The sequence below is a fragment of the Cydia splendana genome, chromosome 7 (genome assembly GCF_910591565.1).
Source record: "Cydia splendana chromosome 7, ilCydSple1.2, whole genome shotgun sequence".
In the NCBI taxonomy this organism is placed as follows: domain Eukaryota; kingdom Metazoa; phylum Arthropoda; class Insecta; order Lepidoptera; family Tortricidae; genus Cydia; species Cydia splendana.
In genome coordinates, this window is record NC_085966.1 from 9,865,602 (window position 1) to 9,890,159 (window position 24,558).

A 24,558-nucleotide genomic window follows, 5' to 3' on the forward strand; every position below is an offset into this window, starting at 1 on the left:
ATTCTGTAAAATTCACGTAATGTTGTGTTAAGTGTTTAAATAGTGTAATATATTATCAACATTGAACGTCAAAGAGAAACAGGTCAGTTTTATACGTAATACAATTTGTACATAGAATAACAATATTCTAACACACGTAAAATCAAATATATTTCGACATATTTGATTTTTTTAAATTATGTTAAGGTGTTTTAATGTTTAATACCGACACATCGTATCGTACAAGTTGAATTGTATTCAGTTACCAAAGATTGGAAAGAAACCAATGAAAAATCGACTCCTATTCATTCCCGCGGCTCTCAACAACCGAACTGAACTAAAGGAACTAAAAGACCGAACTAGTTCGTTTGACCGATTGACCGAGAGCGGAGCGCTCTCTGTATAGTAGTGACCGAGCAGGCACAAGCCTAGTGACAGAAGGTATTATTTCGTATGTGATAAGTAGGGGAAGTCCGGGTATAGTAAACACCTTTACTTTTGACATGACATAACAGAAAAGTTTAACACAGTAGAAATTAAAAAAGTGTCTATAATAAGTCTTTATTTAATAATCTTTTAATTTAAAACAACATTAGCCTCCAATGTTTAACAATTTCTGTAATTTTTAACAAAACGTAAAAAAAGATATTTTATTCGCTTTGCCCAGGGTGTCGGGAAAAGTGAAACAGGCCCCCGGGCAATGCAAATATCAGTCATAATCTTAGTAAACTCAATAACTATGGGAATTTTAATCAACATAAGATCATTTCAGTAATATTAATTAGAAAAAGTTATCACAAGTAACTTTTGGTATATTTTTCACTGATTTCATAAGCATAAGTCTTCATGGCATAGAAGAAGATTTATATTCCATCTGTAACAAAATATCATAAAAAAAATTGACCTCATAAATTCAACGTGAACACGCTATCCTCTTTGCCCAATCAGTCAGGTTACGAAATTAAGAATGTTCAAAAAATAACCGTTGCTTTGTTTTAAAAGAAATGCATTGTAAAATGAAGATATTTTATTAAGCAATAGAAGCATCTTGCATTAAAATTCGAGATCATTACTACGACAAGATGACAGACAATGTACTTACCTTTCAAAATCGAATATTTTACACTAAAAACACGTTTTGAATCGTCACCGCAGACGCTCGCAGCGACCGCTCCTTATGACGTTTGCCGCTCATAGAGTGAAGGATCCTAAACATCATATAGCCGCATGGTGTGACAAAGACGAATAGTTTAGGATTGGGAGGCCGATTTCGCTTTGCCTGGGGTGTTCGCTTTATCCGACCTTTCCCTGGGTATTGTGATGGTCTCGGCAGAGTTAAATTTTGAAAGATTACAAACCATAATTATACTTGGCAGACCATGGATACCACATGTTGGCCACTTCACCTGTTACTTTATGGAGTCAAGTTGGGCCCTTGTATAATTTTGTGTTGTAGGATAAGTATTAGTAAAGCCGAAAAATATTGAAGTATATATCTACTTACTTATCTATTCAAATATCCCTCTTAACCACCTCCATTAAACCCGAGATCGTTTACAATAAATCACCCAAATTGCCGACATAAATCAAACAATAACCGAGATATTCGATCCGATGCCCATCATAAGCTTTTAGAGATCCTTTGTGAGGGTAAGAGCCCTGACATAACGTGTTATCAAATAAAAGAAAGGTGTGAAAATTCACAGGCGGTTTGTAGGCCCCTCCTTCTTAAGATGGCGTTGCCCCCCCTACTTATTAAACAGCCAGTAGCGAGGCAGGATTCGGTGTTGTTCGTACCTACAGAAACTGTTTGGCACCACCTATTTTCGAAAGCAATTATCAGTTCACGCGGCGATGATGCGGCACCGGAATCTCAGTTAGTATGGTCTGTTATACCTACTGACGTGGACCTAATTTTATTTATTATTATGAAAATTTAAAAAAATTGAACTATAATTAAACTTTATAAATAATTGAACATCTCATAGCAGTAATTAAAAACTAACAATGGATTTTAATCACATATCCAGCACGTGTGAAACCGATGCCATTTTAAAAACAAATGAAAATTATAGTGTTGTGTGTGATCTTCGCAAAAATCCAGTTGAAGACAGTGAATCCATAAGCGACAATGAAAGTGAAAACGAAACTATTGATGTTATTTGTGAAAACAGTGAGCGCGGGAGGTGCAATGAAAAAATACGAAATATAATTCAAAACCCGTATATTAACGAACATAGGGGTAAATTTTACGATCAGACTCGTATCGTAGTGCCTGCTAAACTAAGAAGTGACAGTGCAATAAATGCTAAGAGTAAAACTTTTTTGATTGATAGTATTTTAGGAAATAATAAGTGTAGTAATGAAACTAGATCGCAATCTGAAAATGAACAATTTGAGGGAGCAGCTGATGAGCATAATGGTAAGAGCGAAATATAGCTAGTAGGTACCTAAATGAATTGTGATTGGAGTTTTTTAAATGGAAATCATGACAAAGACATAACTCTGGTTTCTGTTGGTTAGATTGAAGAACAACCTTATACCTACCAAGTACCTACACATATAATTTGTCTATGATCAAATATATTATATTAGTTTAAGTATTTTGAGGCTAATTTTGTCCAAACACTAAGGGCCACTTGCACCAACTTGGGGTTAACCGGTTAAACCTGGAGTTACCATGGTTACCAGTACAATTTGACACTGGGTTAACAGTTTAAACGGTTAACTCCGGGTTAGTAGGATGGTGCAAGTGGCGCTAAGGGTATTAAAAGTAATTAGATAGCTTGTTTGAAATGTGAGGTAGGACGTAAAGACAAACACTATCTCAGGAGTATAGGTTTATTCTGATATATGATACTTATGCTAGGGTATATATAGGGTACATGTGAGAGAGTGTGCGTGTCATATATGGTGCACACTACACCTCCCTTCCAAAAGTAAAATAAAATATTATAAGATTACAAAATAATATTTTTTTTTATATATATATCTAGTAATAATATGAAAAGAGTGAATAGTTAGAGTTACACTGTTTTACAATTTATGACAAAAAATATGCAAAAAACAAGATATAAAATCTAAGAGAAATCAATATTTATTGTAGGTAAGTACCTACCTAACCTTTTTTTATTTAAATTTTTAGATTGGTTGTACAAAGAGAAAAAAAAAATAACAAAAAAAAGATTAAGGTATCTTTTGTCATAAAACAAAGCAGAATAATAACATAATTATAAAATAATTGACAAACTAATAATCAAAGTTAATAAACACAATTGTAGCACGCTTTGATGACGAAACGAAAATATAAAGTAGGTACACTACACAGTTATATGCTAGTCATAGGAAAAAAAATAAAAAAACAAAGATTTATAAAAAAACACAAAAAAACACATTCGAACATTATTACTATGTACAAATATAATCGAAAAGCACAAGTTATATTTCCTAACTAACAAAATGATAACTACATGATTTTTTAAAACTAATTACACAAAAAAGATAAAAAATAAATAAAAAATACAATAAACACAAAAAACTACACTAGATATATTGAAATAAATTCAAAAGTTAAAAGAATAGGTATTACAACTAATTTCCAATTTCGTAGTGTATTCGTCAATACAATACGTTTCTTCGTCATTCCAAGTGTTACTTACATACATAGGTAACAATTTCGTTACTCGTCATTGGTACCTTATAATATCATTCCTTATTATTATTTTTTACATTATCAGTTCCTTGCAAGTTATTTCATTATGACGTCATTCGTTTAACTATATTTTCTTTGTTTTTAATTTTATTTATTCATTTATAGTGGCATCTTTTATGCTTCACTGAAATCAAAGATCAAGGGTACGCAACGCTTTTACATACGTGGTCGGCCGACCTTACTATATAATATATTTATTTATTAGCTCAGGATACAAGGAAATTTATTTTTAAACGCGCACACATACTATTTATTTATTCATACAGGCAGTTCTTTTAACACATCCATACACAATATCATTCCGCGTGTCCAAGGAGTCTCCACGATTGATACTCGACCGAATCATGGTCAGACGCCAAGGATTCCGTGCCTGCCTTGTATCCTGGCGTACCCTTGCTATACCGTATCGCTCAAGGCCGCCTCTCGGGCCACCGAAGATGCGATAGGCATGTTCAATTTATATTTAAGTATTTTGTTTCATATTTCCCTCTCATACACAAACATTACACATTCAAAACCAACCACATAACACAACACCTTGAAAACTTCAACATATAAGAATTTCAACAACTCTTAGTTGATCAGGCTAATCGTTCTTCGAAATACTTATACATATCAGCCTTCCCAAGCACTACTTAAAACGCGATCCAATTATGCAATTCCATCTCAACTATTATCGTTCAAAAACCAAACTACATACCTATTATTATTATTTTAACTCAAAACTATTCCATTCTTTTCTTTACATACCTATTATACTTACAATTTTTAAACATTTATAAAACACAATCCATAAAATCCAACTTTAAAGCAATTCTAAACATTCCTATGCCAACAAATAAACTTTTCATCAACGATCACGATCCTACATTTGTTTTTTAAATCTTTTTTTTTATTATGTTTTTATTCTCATTTATCAATATTGTCATCATTTAATTTCACTTTATTCTTAAATCCATCATGCCCGTATTATATGTCAACTCCGGTACAAATTAAATTACACAAAAAAAAGTCTTAAAAGTCACCATAATCCTTAATTTAAAACATCACTAATCTAGTATAATTTGATATATAGTTAAAAGAAGGTATTGCGGTATATTTTTGCATTTGTTATTGAAAAAAAAAGTTAAGTTTTATTAAGTATAATTTATAATACAATTACATTGAATTTAAGATATCTAAAACAGTGCAGAAAGACTATGAAATTTGAGATGAAATGACAGACTTCGCGTGCCATTCCATATATGGAGTACACGCGCCGCCGTCATGTGGGCTATAGGTATTCAAGAAGGATGAAGTAATCGTGTCATTCATGTACTGATAATACTTAAGCAAATGTGAAAAAAAAAATATGAATGATCACCTGAAAGCAAATTGAGGCAAGGAAAAATAATAATTCTAGGAAAAAAAAATTGCACCAAAATTAACTTAAGACTGAAAATTTATTATTATTCTCGGTATATAATGACCGCCCTTTTATCCATATTGTGTTTCGTCATCTAGCGGCATTATCATAAATGAAATGTTATCAATAGTTCATACACTTAATTAGAAAATGAATGCCTTAAAAATGTACGATTAAAACCTTTAAAAATAGAAGTCACTTCAATTATTATTGTCTGTTTTTCACTTTTTTTTACAATTTTTTTTTTGACTACCACTGTGATCCGCTGGACCTCGTGCCTTGGTTTAGGGCACCCGTAGCTGCAGACCACGCCCCGATCCACCGACACGAACAACGTCCAGCAGCAAACATATTGTCACAAAATTTAGAAGTCCCAGTTTTTTGTTTATTTTTATTGCGTCCATTTTTATTTATGTCACATTTACGGTCACTTATTTTATTTTTGGTAATTATTTTCTTTATTTCACTATCCGATATTCATTGGAATATTATTACGCAGTATTACACACTATGTTGTATTGATAATTGTTCTATTTACTTAGTCGAATGTGAAGTCGAACTTATCACATTATTTCTACCACTTATAGAGTTCCGCTAAATCACTAAAAGTTCACCATAACTGTTCATAGTCCGACAGGTCTAATCTTTTATTTCTCTTCTCGGCCTTCACTGGCTGGCGCGGCGCACCGCCAGTGCAGCACAAGGCCGCACTGGCAGGGTCGCCATGTGAGGTAGGACGTAAAGACAAACACTATCTCAGGAGTATAGGTTTATTCTGATATATGATACTTATGCTAGGGTATATATAGGGTACATGTGAGAGAGTGTGCGTGTCATATATGGTGCACACTACAGAAAACACAAGTTTTTAATAAAATAATACATATTATAATAATACCAAGGCAAAGCACGCTTAATATATAGGTAAATTAAATAATTTATGGCTCAATAGATGGAAAAGTTACAGTTTGATAATTTACGATTAAATAGTGCCTCATCTTTTTTTTAATTTGGAATTTTCATGAATCCGTAAAGTGGAAATTAAGTCTCTATTCTTTTGTAAAGCTAACTGAAGATTATTAGCAGTGTTACAATTTTAGCGATCGAAGTATTGCTAGCAACATTTTATATTAATTGACAAGCTACATTCCGATCTCAAAAAGGGTGTCAATAAGAAGTGGAAATGTTGCAAACTTCGCAGGCATCCATAGGAAGGTACGTTTTGTCCGCTCACCAACTCACCATGCACCTTACTTGCTACCATCGTGGCATACATGGCCCCTTTAGAATATGTGGGCGTATTTTTGATACGCCCACATATTCTAAAGGGACCTATGTTTTACCAAAAAACTGCGACTATATTTTTCGTTATAACAGAATTTAGCACCCGATGTATATCATTAGGGACTTTGTTTTTATTCAAAACGACGCTCCAATTAAATTTGCGGTTGTACTGATATACTTGCTGCAAATAATGATGAAAACATAATGATAAATGATAATTGATAATGATGAAATTTGCACGGCAGTGTCATCGACGTCGTGTCCGGAGCTGAGCGCGCTGAGCGAGGGGCTGCTGGCCGGCCATGCGTACGCGCATTGGCTGGCGGCGCATCAGCCCTCCACGACCTTCTTTGGTACGTACCTATACAAAATGCAGGAGCATACCTAGGGACTCCGAGCATACTAAAAGATGCAGTTAGCAACGTGAAAACATGGCTAAGGCTTCATGGAGGAGCTGGGGTGGTTAAGAGTAGCGCTACCTCGTTTCACGCAAAATAGGCACAATGGTTGTCGATGCGCGGAAAATTCCCAGAAGCCCTAACTAACTAACTAACTAACCTATACAAAATACGTGTGTATAGAGATTTAAACTACTCATTTAACTACTCATTTTTTACGGTTTAACTCACGTGTTTTTATTCACTCGCGCGACATGTTTTGATGGAGAGCCCGGATGGTCTCTATATTTTCAAGCACTAACAGTGCTAACTGCTGAGCATCGGTTCATATTACCCTCGCGTCGGGTAGGTACCTACTTACTCGAAAATGCGCGCGTAAACTGTAAAAAATGTTAGTATGCCGTACAGGCCTATTCGGATTTCGAGATAATCACAAGATCTTGAGACGATTTAGAGATCAACTAGATCTACATTAGATATCGACTAGATGTGACTTGGATATCTAAGTCATAACTTGTCGAAATCGTTCAAGATGACCTCCAGAATCGCGGAAACGTCAAATTTGACATATATATCTATCTTACAAATATCTTTAAATTATCCATATCGTAACTTGTTGAAGTCTAGTAGAAATCTAATTCATTTTCCGAATCGAGCCGTATCGTCCAGTGGCGCCCTCATTAGGGGGATTGTGTTTTATAATAAACTAATTCATTTCCGAATAATACTAAAGTTGTTGTCCTACTTATTCCCCAGTTTTTGATCTATCTGATATAGTTTTGTATAACTTGCTTTTGAGTTCATCACCTAAAGTCCTAAACGGATAAACTGGTGGCCGGTGGTGGTTTGCCGTTTAGGTGATTGATAAAGCAAAAAATACCAGACAAGTGCGAGTCGGACTCGCCCACCGAGGGTTCCGTACTTTTTAGTATTTGTTGTTATAGCGGCAACAGAAATACATCATCTGTGAAAATTTCAACTGTCTAGCTATCACGGTTCGTGAGATACAGCCTGGTGACAGACGGACGGATGGACGGACGGATGGACGGACGGATGGACGGACGGATGGACGGACGGACTTATATACTTAATATTCGAAAAAGTCATAAAAACATCCAAAAACAACGCGCCCTGTTCAAGGTGTTTTGTTCATTATTTAAGTATTTATTTTTCTTTTTGTACATTGTTGAATCTTACTTACTTAAACAAAAGCTAGGTCTTTTCTCTGTATTTAGGAAGATATGTAATTCATGTGTATTGCAAGAATTGCTATTGTACATGTTTTACCAAATCTACTCGTTGTATGTCAGTCGAAAATAAGTGTGTTACTAAAAAGTACCCTAAATTTGAAGAGTAGGTAGGTATTAACTATTAGCTGAAGTACAGACTTGTCGGAGAACTAAATGCTAGTGATAAAATTATGTTCTAATAAAGTAGGTTCATACAAATAAACAATTGTAAATATTATATACATATAAAAGTAGCCCTTTAATTTTTCGGCCGCTCTAGTTACCACACCTCGTTCAGGAGAATGCCGTTGTAATGGAGGTGGGAGAGAACCGGTGTGACGACGCAAGTAGAGCCCCTACCGGCATCCTTTTCAACCTCTACGAAATCGGGAACATTCCCTCTGGTTGCACACCATCATCTTTGGCAATACCAGCGAGATAACAATTGTTTGTAGAAAACGAAACGAAACGCTAAGGTAAATAATGTATGAACATGATAGCGTTTCGTTTCGTTTTCTGCGTTTTCTTCAATTCTATGTACCGTACTTCAAGGCCTGACCAGACGGGGACAATTTTTCGCCAATCTGATTAAATTGTCCGATCAAATCAGGACGCAAACGCCAATTTGACTCGCCGAATTCGACCGCCGATTATGACTGATATTACCGATAAAATGGGGTGCGGACGTAAGAATACCAATTTGTGACGCTAGTAGAGTGCTCAAATATCACCATAAATTTAAAATTGTTGAAAGTGACCGAATTGGCGTTTGCGTCCGCACCACCTGATTTGATCGGACAATTTAATCAGATTGGCGAAAAATTTGGAGGGCGTATACCAAAGAATATAATACTCACTGCGTATACCTATTGATGTCGATGAGGCAAATACTTCCGACAAAAAAAAAATAGGTAGGGGCGATGGTTTTTCCTTAGATAAATTTCTTTTGGCCGCTCGTTAATTAATTACGAACACAGAAAGGGTTACTTCGGTTGCGTGTTTGTAGCATAGACAAAAAAGATAACTCATCTCAATACGAGTATTAATCAATGAGCCCAAGAGGAATCACACCTCATGTCGTTAGCGTTGCGTGCCGCGGGCGGGTGCGAGTCTTCACACGCGTCGGCACGCAACTCGCCAAATCATTATTTGTAGCTCTGTTTATTATAAGATCTTGATGATTCACGTATGTTTTTCCTAACTTCGTTACTTTATGCGGTGTCTCAGCTATCAGATATAGAGGATTTTAGGTGTCCAACACTAAGAAAATGTTTCCAGTTATCCGAGAACAAGTGCCGACGGTAAAGTATATAGGCAGGTAAAACCTTTATCTCTTAACGATATAATAACGAATATTACCAAATGAAATATACATATTTGGAAGGCGAAATAGCATATGATGGCGCTATGCTTTTTTTTTATTTGGTCCTTTATGGAAATGATTGAACGAATTAATAGATGATAAAATAAAATAAGGAAGAATCATAATCACGGCATTTTTGACCATTTGTACTAAGTAAATTATCTTAAACCGGGAAGCCCACGCAACAACTTAACAAACTGTTTAAGCGTGACCAGGTAGTTTGATTTACAGCATTTTGGTTCATTTTATTGGTGACAAACTCGTTGTTTGTCCACTGTTTTCTCACTTGCGGACGGTGGCTATAAAATTAGTGTGAGCGTGGCACCTCTGGGAAAAGAGCCTACTAGTTCGAACTTTCTATGCTTCGGACATTCAAACAATTAGTCAGTACTGTGTTTGGACACAAGATTCCAGAAAACTTTGCTTCAAGCAGTTTCTTATTCTTAGCAGGGTTGTCTAGAAAACATTTTTGAACATAAGGAAATTAACCTAAATTAATAGGGTGTTAAGAAGTTAATAGAGTTTATCTTGTAGCAGCAAATGTGAAACAAGATTGGTCTTAATCACCTAAAAAATGGGTTAATACTTGTTTAGCAGCATTCTATCAGATTTTTACTTAACAGATTTCAATTATTTTGAGAGTTTTGGTTTGATTCTATATTTTTTTAAGACGCGCTATGGATATATATCAGACCACAAATAAGCTGCCTGCATTTTCAGAAGTAGGTGAAAATGATGGTAGAATGCACCATATAATACATTAATTTCTAGGTGTTATTACTTCCGGGTACTGGGTTGGAGAACCGTAGTCAACAATAATTTTGAGTTCAAATAGTAAATTGTATGGTGCAATACATTTAATGCCCATAACTTATATTGACTCTTTAATTCAAGCACAATCCTCAAGCACCGTAAGTCGTGAAAAATGTCCACCCACCGCACTAATTCGTAAAACTAACAGTCAGCGCGGACGTTCGTCGAATCGTCGCTAGCCGACGGTCGGTGGTCGCGACTTCGCACCGAGGTGTCTGTAAACAGCTGCCAACCGATAATTGCCAACAAAGCTCGGTGTTTGCCTACCGCTTTAACGCGGGCTGTTGGAAACGATTAAAATAAGCGCGGTAAAGAAGCTACGTTAGTACCTAATCTACAGTTAGAGTAAGTTGCGTGGAAATTGGAAGGGTTTATTACCTACCTACATACAAAAAATGTTAGCAGGCTTGATTTGACTAAACTTACGTATAGGAGCAGGTACCTATTCTTTTTGGACGTACGTGACTCAGTTAAAATTTTACATTAAAACTTGTAATGCACATTTAAATTGTACCTAATATACCTAAACCTCAATTTTTCTTAATAAAAGCATTCAAGCAGCATGCAAGGGGTGTTCATTCATCACTTATCACGGGTAGATTTAATTAAATTTCAATTTCATATTTAATCTCCAAGGCAAACCCAATAGATTATTTTTATCATTGAGCGATAGCTAATATAATATAAAATATACTCCAATGACCATTGCTTATGATTTCACTTCATCAGCCAATGTAATGCTGTTATAATAGAAACCATAAAATTTAACACTTTAAACTCTCGCGTTTTGTACACATATTTAATTACACAAACGGGTCTACCGCGATATAATTTCATTGTTTTTACCTTTAATTCCGACGTTTCAGCTGAGTTGCACCAGCTGTGGTCACGGAAAGACTGACGTCCCAACAAATGTCAACGGAGATATTAATAAAACACCACTAAACTACCCGAAATTAGTTTATAAAAATGTTCGGGTTAGACAAAGAAATTGCAGCTACCCGTTAAAGTTTAATGTTTATTGTCCACGGCACGACACGCAACACTCACAGTATCCGTACACTGGTCCGAAGATATATCTGCTGGTTTCAACATTTGAATCACTGGTCCCCAAGTAGACGATAATTTGTACCCGTCCTCACGATTGAAATTTTTAGGGTGTTTTTTAATTTCAATCGCCTCTCTCACGATCCGCGGATAATAGTGTCGCTCGTTGGAGAGGACTTTGGGTTTATGTAGCTCAATCCAGTGATTCGTTCCTGTTGTCAGCAAGTGCTCAGCTATTGCGGATTTGTTTACATGGCGATTTTTAACAGCTGCTATGTGTTCCTTCACCCTCTCTTGAACGCTGCGCTTAGTTTGGCCAATGTACGCACTTCCACAACTGCATTCTATCTTGTAGACACCCGGATTCTGGTACGGAATGACATCCTTTGGGCTGCGTAAAAGACTTGCTACTTTAGATAACGGCGTCAATACAGTCTTAATGGAGAATTTCTTCAGTACTGATCCAACTTTGTCCGTTATCCCTTTCACATACGGCAAAAAGGCTTTAACGGGTAGCTGCTCTTTCTTTGTCTAACCCGAACATTTTTATAAACTAATTTCGGGTAGTTTAGTGGTGTTTTATTAATATCTCCGTTGACATTTGTTGGGACGTCAGTCTTTCCGTGACCACAGCTGGTGCAACTCAGCTGAAACGTCGGAATTAAAGGTAAAAACAATGAAATTATATCGCGGTAGACCCGTTTGTGTAATTAAATATACCATAAAATTTGTTTAAAATATAGTCCACTGGCTTACGTAAATGTTTAGCATAGCGTTAGCGCATCATTCGCCACAGAGCCTGTGTTTGCGTACCAAGTCAACCCGCAGGCGCGTCCAAACAGAATGATTGTGTTTATTGCCACTTAACGAGACCCTGCGACAATTCCGATTAGTCGACAAAACTTCACCGTGTATTGGTCTTTAGTGAGAGCTACTTTGTAAATGGCGGGCTTTCGTTAACTGGGTGGGGGGACGCTACATTTTTTTAAGGGTTAACGCTTGATTTTCCAAATTTTATATTAAAGGAAAAAATGGAAAAACTTACGCTTCCGGCAGGACTTGAACCCGCATCCTCCACAATCCGTGTGTTGCTCTTAACCAATTGAGCTACGGAAGCCTATCAAAAAAAAAAAAAAAAAAATATTTAACGCTTGATTGTAAAGTTCAATTTGCTGGATTAGGTACTCATCGATCAGGACCAATCACACTCGGAATAGGCCTGTTGCAAGTAACAAAGAATCATGGAAATAATGGTTTCAAAGAAACATATATGTTAATATGATTCAAAAAAATGGCCCAATCTCAGTATAAACTGAAGGATTATTAATATATTCAATAAAATAAAAGTGCAAAATTCTCCAATCGGCCATTATTACTGAAACGCCAATCAGAAGCATTCTAAACAGTGACGTCATCAATCCATAACATATTTCTTAGAGCAACATAGACAACCTCATTGACCGAAATCCATACGTTCTCACCAAAGAGTTCGAAGGTGCAAAAAAAAATGTTATTTCGCCACTAAACATTTATTACGCCCAAAAAATATGATTACACGATATAAAGTAGATATCTATTTGTTATTGTCTAAATAAAATGCTAAATAATACGATATTACACCAACAAACTTTTTTAATTATTTGGCTGAATGGAACTATCATTGCCATGTTGACTGTCGTAACTAGAAAAAAATAAAAAGTAAAACCGGCGCTCGGTGATTTTCACTCAAAATTTACATGTATCTAAATAATTCATCTTAAATTGCAACCGTGTGAGAGTTTTTGTGTAAAATGAGTTATTGTGATACATTTTTGTAGTGTATTTATCATCCCTAATCGTAATATATGGTGCTGAATTAACAATATCATTCTGATTCAAGGGAAATTCGTAACTGTAAGTATGTAAACAATGTCTACCACCCTACCACCAACTAAATGGTGACGTCACAAATGTCGTGCGAGGCGTTTTCGCGCGAGTTTTAAACTAGCTATAATAAAATGCAATTATTTATGTTAAATCTTATGAGTATAGCTGGAATATTGTGTTTTTCGGAACCAATACAAGTGTACCGACAATAATAAAAGGGATTTCAAAATTTGTCATCAGGCCTATTGCCTCGACTTTAGTAAATAAACCGTAAGGATATAAAATATTACATCAATAAAAACGAATATTATTTTATTTCTATCCATTGGTAGTCTATTCTAAACAGACTAAAGCCGAAATAAACACAGATTGGTTTTCCATTGGTTGTTACGGCTATATACATATGCGGCAGCAAAAAATACACATACATGTATACATGTATTTTATGATTTTCACTTTTATTTGATATTTATCATTAATTATCAACTGTTTCTATTTCTCAGATGAAAAAAACAACAGACGACCGCGGCGTGCCGGGCCAGAGCGTAAGCCTCGCCAGGCCTACAGTGCCAAACAGCTGGAACGACTCGAAGCCGAATTCAAATTGGACAAGTACCTCAGCGTCTCTAAACGGATGGAACTTTCCAAAGCCCTCGGCCTCACTGAGGTCCAGATCAAGACGTGGTTCCAAAATCGACGGACGAAGTGGAAAAAGCAGCTGACGTCACGGCTGAAAATTGCGCAGAGACAGGGATTGTTTCCCGGCCAGATATTTGGACACGCTTCACAAGCGTATTCGCTGTTGAATCCGTATGCTTATGCCCCTCTTGGTTGTGTATTTACCCCAGTAACATTGCCATCTAGTCCGCCGTAGTGTTGTGAAGTTGAAGTGTTGGTTACGTTTGAATGTATAAAACGAGGAAATCAAATCGCAACTAAAAAGGAGTATTCCGATTTGAAGTGCTACACTTCATTGGCCCTCAATATTCGCTAATCAGGTACTGTCGGCCACAAAAGTTGTCAGATGCTTTAAGGTGACATTAGGATATCAACTGCAGCTGCATTACTTTAGCGGTACATATCTACTGTGGCATTAACGCGGGCGCTGCCACTGTTTTTTTTTTTTCAAATTTACTAGATAAAATGAGTTACGGATCGTAAATTCTAACCGCGGCAGTATACGGTAAAGAGCGTCACTTATTTTATCAAGGAACTTAACATACAACTTTCAAATCCATTTTACAAGTTTCTGTGACGTAGTTCTCAAAGTGTGGAGCGACTTCCGGGCTCGCATGGCAAGACGTATAGGTATAGTGTGAATCAAGCGATCTGAGCTAGTTTACTCAAAGAGTCTCAAGAATACAATACCATTGAGTGGTAAACCACAAATTAGGATAATCCCCTCGTAGTAAAAGCAGATTATAACCGCCTTGAAATGTTAGTATAGATTAACGACTCTATTTCTTTAAACATAATGTGTTCAATGTGTCTAAATGTTTCGTTATAATAAAACAATATCTTCGGAGCATCGGCACGGCCATTCACAAGTTAACCGTCCTATTTTCGTAATGCTCAAAGTGCTAACTATTTTAATTGCGGTGCGAAAAGTACGCAATGATCAACTTGCCACTTTTGACACATTGCTCATGGCCTAAATTAGACAGTTGTCAAATTTACTGCTGTTAAATGCAAATAATCGGACGTGTGGCTAACACTATTTTGAAACAGGTATAACATTTGCTAGCTACCATTTTCTCTTATAAACTTATACAATCGGACCTAAAAGCGTGGCACTGGAAAAAAAATCGTTTAGCGATTATCCAACCATACAGCGGGAGATTGTAGCGATAGGTTGAACGAATATGGCGGTTAGAGAACCTAGCTAAGGTGACAATCATTGATAGAAATCACCAATCGAAACTTAAATAATGTATGGAAATAGTCAAGTGGCTTTTTGTAGCATCTGTCATTTTGCATTTTTTTATTACTTTTCGTTAGGTGTTTGTTGATGTACGATTGTCATCTTCTTGGCTTCCATGAATGAATGATTGATGCAGTTTTCGAATGCGCCAGTATTATAACTACCTGTTTCTTATTCTGACACGCCACACATTGTTATGTAGTTGTTACCATGGGACATTCGAAAATTAAATTGTTGACCGGATTTTTGGGTAGGGCCGGTACAGGCTGACTGCAACCCGAATGCAATTTGAAAGGAACTGCAGGCCGACTGCACGCTAACTGCAACGTTACAGACCTACAAGTTGCAGTCTGGGGCCCGATTTTTGAATTTCGACCGCTCGATTTCGTGTACTTTTTTCAATAATATCTCCACTACTAGGCATTTAAATTCTACTAATAGAATTGAAAACGAGTGGTCAATACCACTCGATTACGACTTTCTATCACTCGTATTAAAAAAAATAGCATTTCTCCGTTTTCCACCGATTTTCGAGTGCCGAAATCGAGCGATTGGAATTCAAAAATCGGCCCCCTGGTTGCAGTCCGTCTGTATCGGCCTTTAGGTTTTATGCATGGTGGCCTGGTGAGGGCATTATAATAGTTGGGGTTGCAGATCTTGTTTTGTTAGTAATACCCTACCATCTTCTCAGTAACCAGTGTACATTTTTGCTTACATTGTAATTAATACTTGTTTAAGTTGAATTTAAAAATAAGTATGTACTTACCTATAATATAATTTATTTCCGCCTTAATTGAAATGTAGCATGTAGGTTATATAGAAAATACCATATGCGAGATTGTAAATAATAATGCCATACTTAAATTTAATTAATTTAATGTAATATTACCTAATTAGTCGTAATGTACGTGACGTGTATAATTACGGTTACTTTAATATATAAGTATAAATAAACATATCATTGTGCAGTAGGTAATGATAAATTGTACGTTTTCTTGACCTTAAAAATAAGACTTAAATAAGATTTAATAAAATTTTCGATGCAAAAGGTGTATCGTACAAAAAGTTGGGAGTTACGCCAAAATGTCTCACAACATTTTTTTGAATTGGCAGATATGGCAAAATGCGTTGGAAAATTGTGTTCAAGCATTGATTTTTCATAGGGCTTAACGGACATTTTTTTCAAGTTATCGAGACGTTAAATATACCATTCGATAGAGAAAAAAAAATCTGAGTATAACTGCATTACGCTCATTACGCTGCATTATGCAGTACGCCCTTTGAGCCTACGGTAGTCGATATAATTATGGATAGGATATAGTTAATTCTGACACTGCCAAACTTTGGTGCATACTTAATATAAAAGTAAAAAGTACGTATCATTAAATTATGTACACTCAAGAGGAATTAAAACGGGTCACTGCTTATGTGACAATTTTTGTCCTTTCAAAGAGATTTGTAGTTGTGTTGGCAGATCACAAACTGTAGGTAGGTGATTCATTAACATAATGTCAAAGGACGGAACGTCAGTATTTAGTCCAATACATAGGTACATATATTGATGCGTTAGATAATTATCTACAATGTCTGTACACTACCTGTTAATGTACCTAACTACATTTCTACAACAGACATGTATTGACAACAAATAAATATTTAAAATCTTAGAATTGAAACTAATTTAAACACTAAATAAAAGTAATAAAAAGACACAAACCATGTATCGTGGCTGAAAATTGGCGGTGGCTTAGCATAAAGGATGACTCACGCTAGATCGGGCCGTGCCCGTGGCGTCTGACATGTCATTTTCTATGACGGCTGATCGGTGATCACGTGATGCTTTTGGCCGGCACCGGCCCGGTCTAGCGCGAGTCATCCTTAATAATGCCGTCGTAATGTAATCTTCAGGAGCAGTGGGCGGGCGGATAGAGCGCATCGCAGTCTGCTCCGCCCAGTCCAAGCGCCGCGGCGCGCAACGCACCCAACGTTTTTCCGCGCGTCCATGCTACTCCAGCACTGAAATATTTAAAAGATGTAAACATATATTTTGGTTCTAATTTGTGACTGTACTTAGGGAAAGAAAAATACAAGTTAGGAAAATTTTATATGGAGAATTTTTATACATTTTAAAAGAACGGTGGAACCGGTTTTGACCGATATAAGTCACTACCGTAAAATGGGGTGAGTAGGGTTCGCGGGGAGAGTTGGGTTATGAATGGGGAGATAAGGGGTGAAAGGGGGGTGAGATGGGATTTTAAGGCTACTGCTACAAAAATAATGTATTCCAATTTAAAATGGAGCTATTACTAATACTCATAAAAAAAAATCGATCCAACAATCTTCCAAAATCACCTTTGTATGAAAACACAACTCACCACAAATACGAAGGACTACGGGGTGAGGTGGGATTTCCTGTTTATCGTCAAAGTTACGAAATGGAACTACCCAAAATAAAATAAAAACTAAAATACAAACTAAACGTCCGGAGCACTTATTATATACACCATTCAGTTTGCATATGTAAAAATAAAATGTTATCGAGGTATGAATGTCAGTTTTGCACCTACTCACCTCATTTTACGGTACTAGAAATTAGACTCCCAATATCTTCAACTTTTGGCAAATATTTCTACATGTGAGCTATGGCCTAAGCTTACATTTCTTGTGGCGCGTATCCATACTAATATGTTTTATAAATGCGAAAGTAACTCAGAGTGTCTTTTTTCTTTTCAAAGCTAAACCACAACACCAATTTGGATGAAATTCACATGTAGAGTTTAAGGCCTGGGAATGAACATAACATTATATTTTTTGGAAATCTACCCCCAGGGGAAATGACACCAATTGATTCCGGGACCGCGGGTTGCAGCAAGAAACAAGTAAATCCTTTCCACTTACTTCCAAATCGGCAACCAATATTTGTTACCATCCTGCATATTCCTTGCTCGTCCATTCCCCAGACACAATGCCCTATGTAGGCAAGGAGTCGAGCGCGGTTTTAATGCTATCATCGCATATCTGGCCAGAGTATTGATTGTAGCGATTTTCGGATCAGCGCGTTTACTTCTAGAATGTTCTTCATCGCGCTTGAATCGGAATACTTCGTCGACGTTCACAGAGTCACTGCTGCTGTCTACCATCTGCATCACTTGGGGTGGTTGAGGATTCTGAAATAGATTAAAGTTAATATTATTCAGAGGTGGTTATGTGAGGCATCCGGAGTATCGGTAAAGGATGACTCACGCTAGACCAGGCCGGGGCCGGGCCCGAGCTTCCGGGGTTTATTTTCTATGAAAAGTACCACTTGATCACTGATCACCCGTAATAGAAAATGACATGTCGGACGCCTCGGCCCGGGCACGGCCCGGTCTAGCGTGAGTCATCCTTAAATAAGTACCTGAGATAAAAATACTTACTAAATACTTATGTGAATTAAGCGTAGGTGGAAATGATTTTACTTTGTTTAGGTACCTATTTATGTGTGAGGTGTACTATGAAGAGTAGCAGTGATGTATTGAGTAGATGAGGGTAGTATGGCGGTAGTAGTAGTAGTAGTAGCAAGTAGAGTAAAGAGAGTACAGCAAGAGTCGGACGTATCTAACTCAGTTTCTTCAAAGTCTGTACAGAGTAAGCTTAGACGGACGCTAGCATAAAATATGTAGGCGCTACTGGCACTGTGTATGGCGGTCTTGACATTGGTTGCGGATCCGCAAGCCGCTCCGTTGTGCGAGCGGGACATCGCTATATGTTTATTTTGTTTATCGCTATATACATGCACAGCGCTGTCTCGCCCACACATTAGAGCGGCGTGGATACGCTCGGATGCGGATTAGTGAGATAACCCCGTAAATGCCATCTACAACTTGTTACTTACCGAACAAATGCACATCAGCACCTGCAGCACGAACATGCCAAAGCTCAAGAAGGCGATACCCGTGAGTGATATGTCGAAGAGGTCGCTCAGCCCCAGCCCGTGGTGCTTGTCTTCGATCACGTACTCTTCGTGGACGGCCGCGGGGTGGTGGTAGTGCGGCGGCGGGGGAGGGGGCATCGAGTATTCGTAGGCACCGCCTGAAACAAGATATTTTACCATCCCTAAATAAACTGTAGTTAGTAAGCTGCGGTACCATTTGGCGAGTAAAATCTTGCCGAGAGTCCACGATTATGTTTAGTAGAGGATGACTCATGCTACAACGGTCTGGGTTCGGGCCGAGGCTTTCAACACTTCGTCTTCTATGACGGGTGATAGATGATCACTTGATGCTTTCTTTAGAAAACTGAAGTGTTGGACGCCTCGGCCGGACCCGAACCGTTCTAGTGTGTGTCATCCTCTTATTTTATTCACACTATGCCGACCGTTACGTCGACTAACGTCAATCGACCTTTCATTAATGTAATGATGTCTAATCGCCATGTAAACCATTCAATATCGATCGATATGATGGATTGGTTGATTATGATTACTCAATGCTTTAATTAAATAGTGCAGGAAAGGCATTCCACCTTAAAAAATCTTAACTTGATTTGTAACTAAGTAATTTGACTTAGGTAATTGATTTCTTGCAATTAATAAATGAAATATTATGCTCATGTCAAAACATCACTTCAAAAACTTACATATTTTTAAAGTTCAAATTCAGTTCCTTATACCTAATTTCATTTTACAGAATCCACCATCATCATACCGTTGTAGAAGGTAGAGAAGCAATAGAGAGTACTCTCTCCAGGCGGGTGTTATGCCTGGGGACCGAAGTCTACTGGGAGTTGGTCGGAAGTTATATATGTAGCAAGTGACATTTAAAACTCCGTAAGCGCGATGTAGGTCTCTTACTAATTGCGTTCTAGCTTCCTAAGGCCATCTGTTAGATTATTATGACACGACGTTGGCAGTGATACAGCTAGAGGAGACGCCACAGACTTACTAAATTTCGCAACGTCATGGTTAACTGGCTGCTCTTGTTCCTGGTATGCCCTGACGTCACCACCCTCGTAGACCTCGTACCCATCCCTGGTCTGCAGCTGGTCCAACGAAGAATTGGAGATGGGAGCAGTGCCTCCCACAGCGTTGTATTGTCGGTACACGTCGTTTAGAGCTGCTACTCTGAAAGTGGTATCATATCTCAATAACTAAGTTTTAGCGCCCTGGGACATGTAGATACCTACCCCTATTTAGGGACAATATAGCGGCAAGTACGCAAGTGCTCTAGTTTTAAATAAATACCTACCACGAGGATATACTACCTAGAAGCGTTTCCAAGTTCCGATTTACCGATCCGAACAGCGATTTACTGTATAGTATTTTTCAAACTCGATGGGTAGGGTGGCAGGTGTCATCACCATATAATTTATAACCTAAAAACGCCAAATCATTCAAAATGGTATGGAGATGACATCTGTCAGCATACCCATCAAGTTTGAAAAATACTATAATCATACCATTCAATTGTTTTAAACATCTCTTAGACTTAGAATCTTAGATGATTAGGTATATTCAAAAAAAATATCGGCAGTGTGACGTTGTAAAAATGTATGATGTAAAGAACACTTTATAAAACTTATTTATTTTCAGTAAATAATAGGCCTATTTAACTCTATAAAAGTTATGGTACAGTATACCTATGTATACCTATACATCATTGAATATTATGTAGATTACACTCACTCATAATAGTCATAATGGACTGTCATCGTTTTTCCCTTGAACTGTTCGCATCCAATTTATTTTTAATCGTTTACGGTTTCGGTACGTATGTACATATTGTTTTGTAGAATATTTAATCAAATATTTTCCTTAACTGAGTCAGGTAATTATACATCAAGTCTTATTTACGTTTCATTTACGAAGCACATCGCGCGGTTAGTTCAGATAGTTTCATTTTTCTTAAACAAATAACTATGTATATAGAATATATAGAAAAAGGAATTCACACATTTCAATTTACGTAAATAACAAGTATTAAGTATAAACAAAAAAATAAAAATCATAAACTACATAAAAATACAACTAAAATTATAATATAAAACTGGCTCCAGCTCGCTGCCGTGTGGCACGGCCAAACCATCACATTTGTTGTGATGTTTTGACAAAATATTCAAAAGAAGACTCTTTATACAGAGTAGTTAGAAGACAAGACAACAAACACTAAAAATGAATGATACTTCTGAAGAGATTCTCGTCAACAATAAAATATTATCTACAAATTTCACAAAAGAAATCGTGGCGGTTATTTATTTTTCGGCATATGGAATATTTGCTATTAACATTGTGTTGTGTGTCAATATTTGGTATCACCTCATGGATTCTCATAAAGCAGTGGAGACGATTCGATTATAACGTATTTTTAAATATTGTTACAATATGTGGAATTCATTCAATGCTTCTATGTATTAAAAACAGTTGCCAGCCAAATCAAGTTAATTTGGATTTCTACAAACTTCCACCGAGCATGATTTTGGAGCAAATGGTATTTCTGTTGTCTAGCCTTGTGATGTATCACTGGTTGTTTGTCGTAAATATGATGTTTTACATGGATATTGTGAAAGTGTTCAATAATCGCATTCGACGAATATATTTAGTGACGAACCTGTTTGCCTGGGGTGCGCCCGTGCTGGAAGCAGTCATCGTGTTTGGACTGATATTTAAGTGTCACTTGGAAGTGCGTCACGTGAGATACATAAATGCAGGCATTATTATCTTGTTTTTAATTGTAATCACAGCTCTACACGTGAGGGTATTGTATAGCTTGTTAATGTATCGTGACAATAGTTCTAGAAGAAATTGTTGGATAAGTATAATGGTATTGATTGTCGTTTGTGTAATGTCAAGCATATCCTCGTACGCTTCTGTAGTATTGTATTTATATAGAGGTTCTGTGTATTTATATAGTGTTAGCGTTTTAGTGCGACAAATTGGTATATTAGTAAGTTTGGTCAATATGTTTATATTAATAGTCTTCTTTTTATCAATTAAAAGACACCGGGAAGCGTGGCGGGTATACCTGCGCCGCCAAAAAGAGCAAAGTATTTTTATGCTACTGACCATATAAGCGTAGGTAATTACAATTACACTAATTACAAAACTAGGTTACATTTTATTGCTTTCAAAATAAAACTTTAAAACAGCAAAATAGCTTTAACCTATAATAAAATATTAAAGTGAGTTTTGCCAACAGGTCGCATTATATATTTTTAGACTTTACCATTTACGTATCTAATATTAATTTTAATTTTCCTCTACCTACTCGGACCTACATAAAAATACTCTCGTCAGGCGAACGGAATAACTAAATAATCAGCGGGCACATGCGTGAGCCGAGTTCAACGCACGATTTTTGTAATAGTAGTAACTATAATGGACTACGATCACTAAACCCCGTGCTTGATGACAAAAATAATTATAAGTAGGTAGTAAGCAAGCATTATTAAAAAAAAAGTCACGCCAACTATCTTGCGCCGCTGCTGCTGCGCTGTAGTGTTTTAATTTTAATTTTCACCACTTACTTAGCAAGCCAGTCCTGATAGTTAGCTGAACCGACATCGTACAGGACGTTGGTCCTCGGGTCCTGCGAGCGACGGGTCAGGCTGTTCTGGCCGAAAACTGTGCCGAGCCGGGTCTGCAGCACCGGCTTGCCCATCTCTTCGAGGATCTGCTCGGCGAGGAAATTGCGGCAGCGGTATTCGTTCATCATTTTTCTGTAAAGTAGGTAAGATACCTGGTCTGCACATAGTTAAATTCGCCAGTAACTGGCCACATTAAACTGAAAATGAATTCTAATAGGTATTCACCTATAAACGGAATTCATTTTAGTATTAAGGTGGCTAGTTATTCTAGGTATTGAAACCTTATACTAAAATTAATTCTGTTTATTTATAGATGAATAGAATTCATTTTTAGTTTGGGGTGGCCAGTTATTGGCCGGTGGCCAGTTACTGGTGAATTACCCTATGTAAACGGAGCAGTGTCCAAAACTATAACGAATAGGTGTTAATGAGTTAAATTGTAGCTGGAAGCAGCTAAATTTCTTCATTTTGTATAACAAAACGGTATCTTTTTCATATTAAAAACATTTTTATAGCTAAATTAGCTATATAATATAGTTTTTTAGGGTTCCGTACCCAAAGGGTAAAAACGGGACCCTATTACTAAGAATCCGCTGTCCGTCCGTCCGTCCGTCCGTCCGTCCGTCCGTCCGTCCGTCTGTCACCAGGCAGTATCTCACGAACCGTGATAGCTAGGCAGTTGAAATTTTCACAGATGATATTTCTGTTGCCGCTATAACAACAAATACTAAAAAGTACGGAACCCTCGGTGGGCGAGTCCGACTCGCACTTGTCCGGTTTTTTTATAGATACTCTGATACATAGATAACATCCATAACTCGTAGAAGGAACAAATATTGGTGATAAAATAAACACACAAATAAATGCCCTTACCGGGATCCGAACCCGGGACCTCCAGCAGCTTCGTAGGCAGGGTCACGGTCACTATACTGACTAGGCAGGAACTAGGTATCTTTTTAAATTTTCTAAATTAAATTTTAAATCTTAAGTTTTAAACACACCTGTGATACTCGAGGGTGGACAGTGCTGCGTCGATCGATCCATTGACAGAGTTAACAGCACTCTTAGGCACAGACACATTAGTATCAGCCTGTTCCACAATGAAGTAAGTCGGCATTAAATCCGTTCGCAAAAAATCGTTAACGTTTAAATCGCTTTCGAACATTTTCGACGCAAAAGCAGCACTTATAAACAAAAGTGAAGCGATTTTTGGAAACATTACAAAAAAAAATTACTACAAAAAATATGTTGTGTCGTCGAGAGACGAGATACTAGTGTCCCATCTAGTTGCAGTAACCTAATATGCAAAACGTTTGTCTTGACTGTTTACAATGTCCAGTATGCCTCGAACTCTTGTTTCGTGGGAACTATATATTAACGGAGCTCCCAAAAAACTGGTTTATATAAATAGGAGATGAAAGATTATTCGAGTTACGGAGCGGAAAATTCACCCGCGATGAAAGAGCTGTGATCGTATCACCTTTAAACGTCTAACTGTTGGTAAAGAGAGTAGAAATCCACAGAACACTAACATCCCGCGATTGTTTAATGGTTGTGTTGTGTCCCCCTTTATGTCCTTATGTGGCGTGAGTGTTAATATTTTTTTAATAAATCCTATACAGTTATTTGTTTTCTAATTAATGTAGCACCCTATACCTACTCATATTGGTTTTGTATGATCTAAATATCGTAACAGAGATGTGCGCGATAGGTCGTTCTAAAAAGTAGTAGCTAATATATTTAGGTACCTAATGATGATGAATAATTAAATAAACAAAAATATATGAACAAGAACTGATAATACACGTCCTATTAACTCACATTTATAGACGGGTCTATCGCGAATTTATTTTATTACCTTTATTTACCGACGTTTCGACACAGAGTGAGTTAATATGTGTTCAAAACGCGAAAGTTTTAAATACTACACGTCCTATTTAGTTTAGCAGCAATATTGAACATTACAATATGTATGGAATAA

General features: G+C 36.9%; 2 protein-coding genes across 2 annotated transcripts; one reads left to right on the plus strand and one right to left on the minus strand.

The window, feature by feature from the left end:
• The first annotated feature begins 1,478 nt into the window (after positions 1–1,478).
• Positions 1,479–14,160, plus strand: LOC134792488 (homeobox protein Nkx-3.1). The gene is made up of 3 exons (XM_063763765.1): positions 1,479–2,401; positions 6,626–6,733; positions 13,600–14,160. The coding sequence occupies exons 1-3, from the start codon at positions 1,987–1,989 to the stop codon at positions 13,968–13,970; spliced, it is 894 nt and encodes a 297-aa protein (XP_063619835.1). The 5' UTR covers positions 1,479–1,986; the 3' UTR covers positions 13,971–14,160.
• A 2,738-nt stretch (positions 14,161–16,898) lies between these two features.
• On the minus strand, positions 16,899–23,800 carry LOC134792489 (uncharacterized). The gene is made up of 6 exons (XM_063763766.1): positions 23,579–23,800; positions 22,518–22,709; positions 19,940–20,118; positions 18,892–19,088; positions 17,916–18,184; positions 16,899–17,033 (listed from the first exon to the last, which is right to left on the minus strand). Exons 1-6 carry the CDS (start codon positions 23,794–23,796, stop codon positions 16,922–16,924), a joined length of 1,167 nt encoding a protein of 388 aa, XP_063619836.1. The 5' UTR covers positions 23,797–23,800; the 3' UTR covers positions 16,899–16,921.
• Between the last annotated feature and the right edge of the window lie 758 nt (positions 23,801–24,558).

Bases quoted from the DNA above. Each gene is read 5' to 3' on its own strand.
- LOC134792489 (XM_063763766.1), bottom strand. From the start codon at position 23,796: ATGTTTCCAAAAATCGCTTCACTTTTGTTTATAAGTGCTGCTTTTGCG. The intron at 20,119-22,517 runs GTAAGTGGTGAA...TACCACTTTCAG, and splicing joins TATCAGGACTGGCTTGCTAA to AGTAGCAGCTCTAAACGACG. The intron at 17,034-17,915 runs GTAAGTGGAAAG...TAAATATTTCAG, and splicing joins TATTGGTTGCCGATTTGGAA to TGCTGGAGTAGCATGGACGC.
- LOC134792488 (XM_063763765.1), top strand. From the start codon at position 1,987: ATGGATTTTAATCACATATCCAGCACGTGTGAAACCGATGCCATTTTA. The intron at 2,402-6,625 runs GTAAGAGCGAAA...TTTGCACGGCAG, and splicing joins AGCAGCTGATGAGCATAATG to TGTCATCGACGTCGTGTCCG. The intron at 6,734-13,599 runs GTACGTACCTAT...TCTATTTCTCAG, and splicing joins GCCCTCCACGACCTTCTTTG to ATGAAAAAAACAACAGACGA.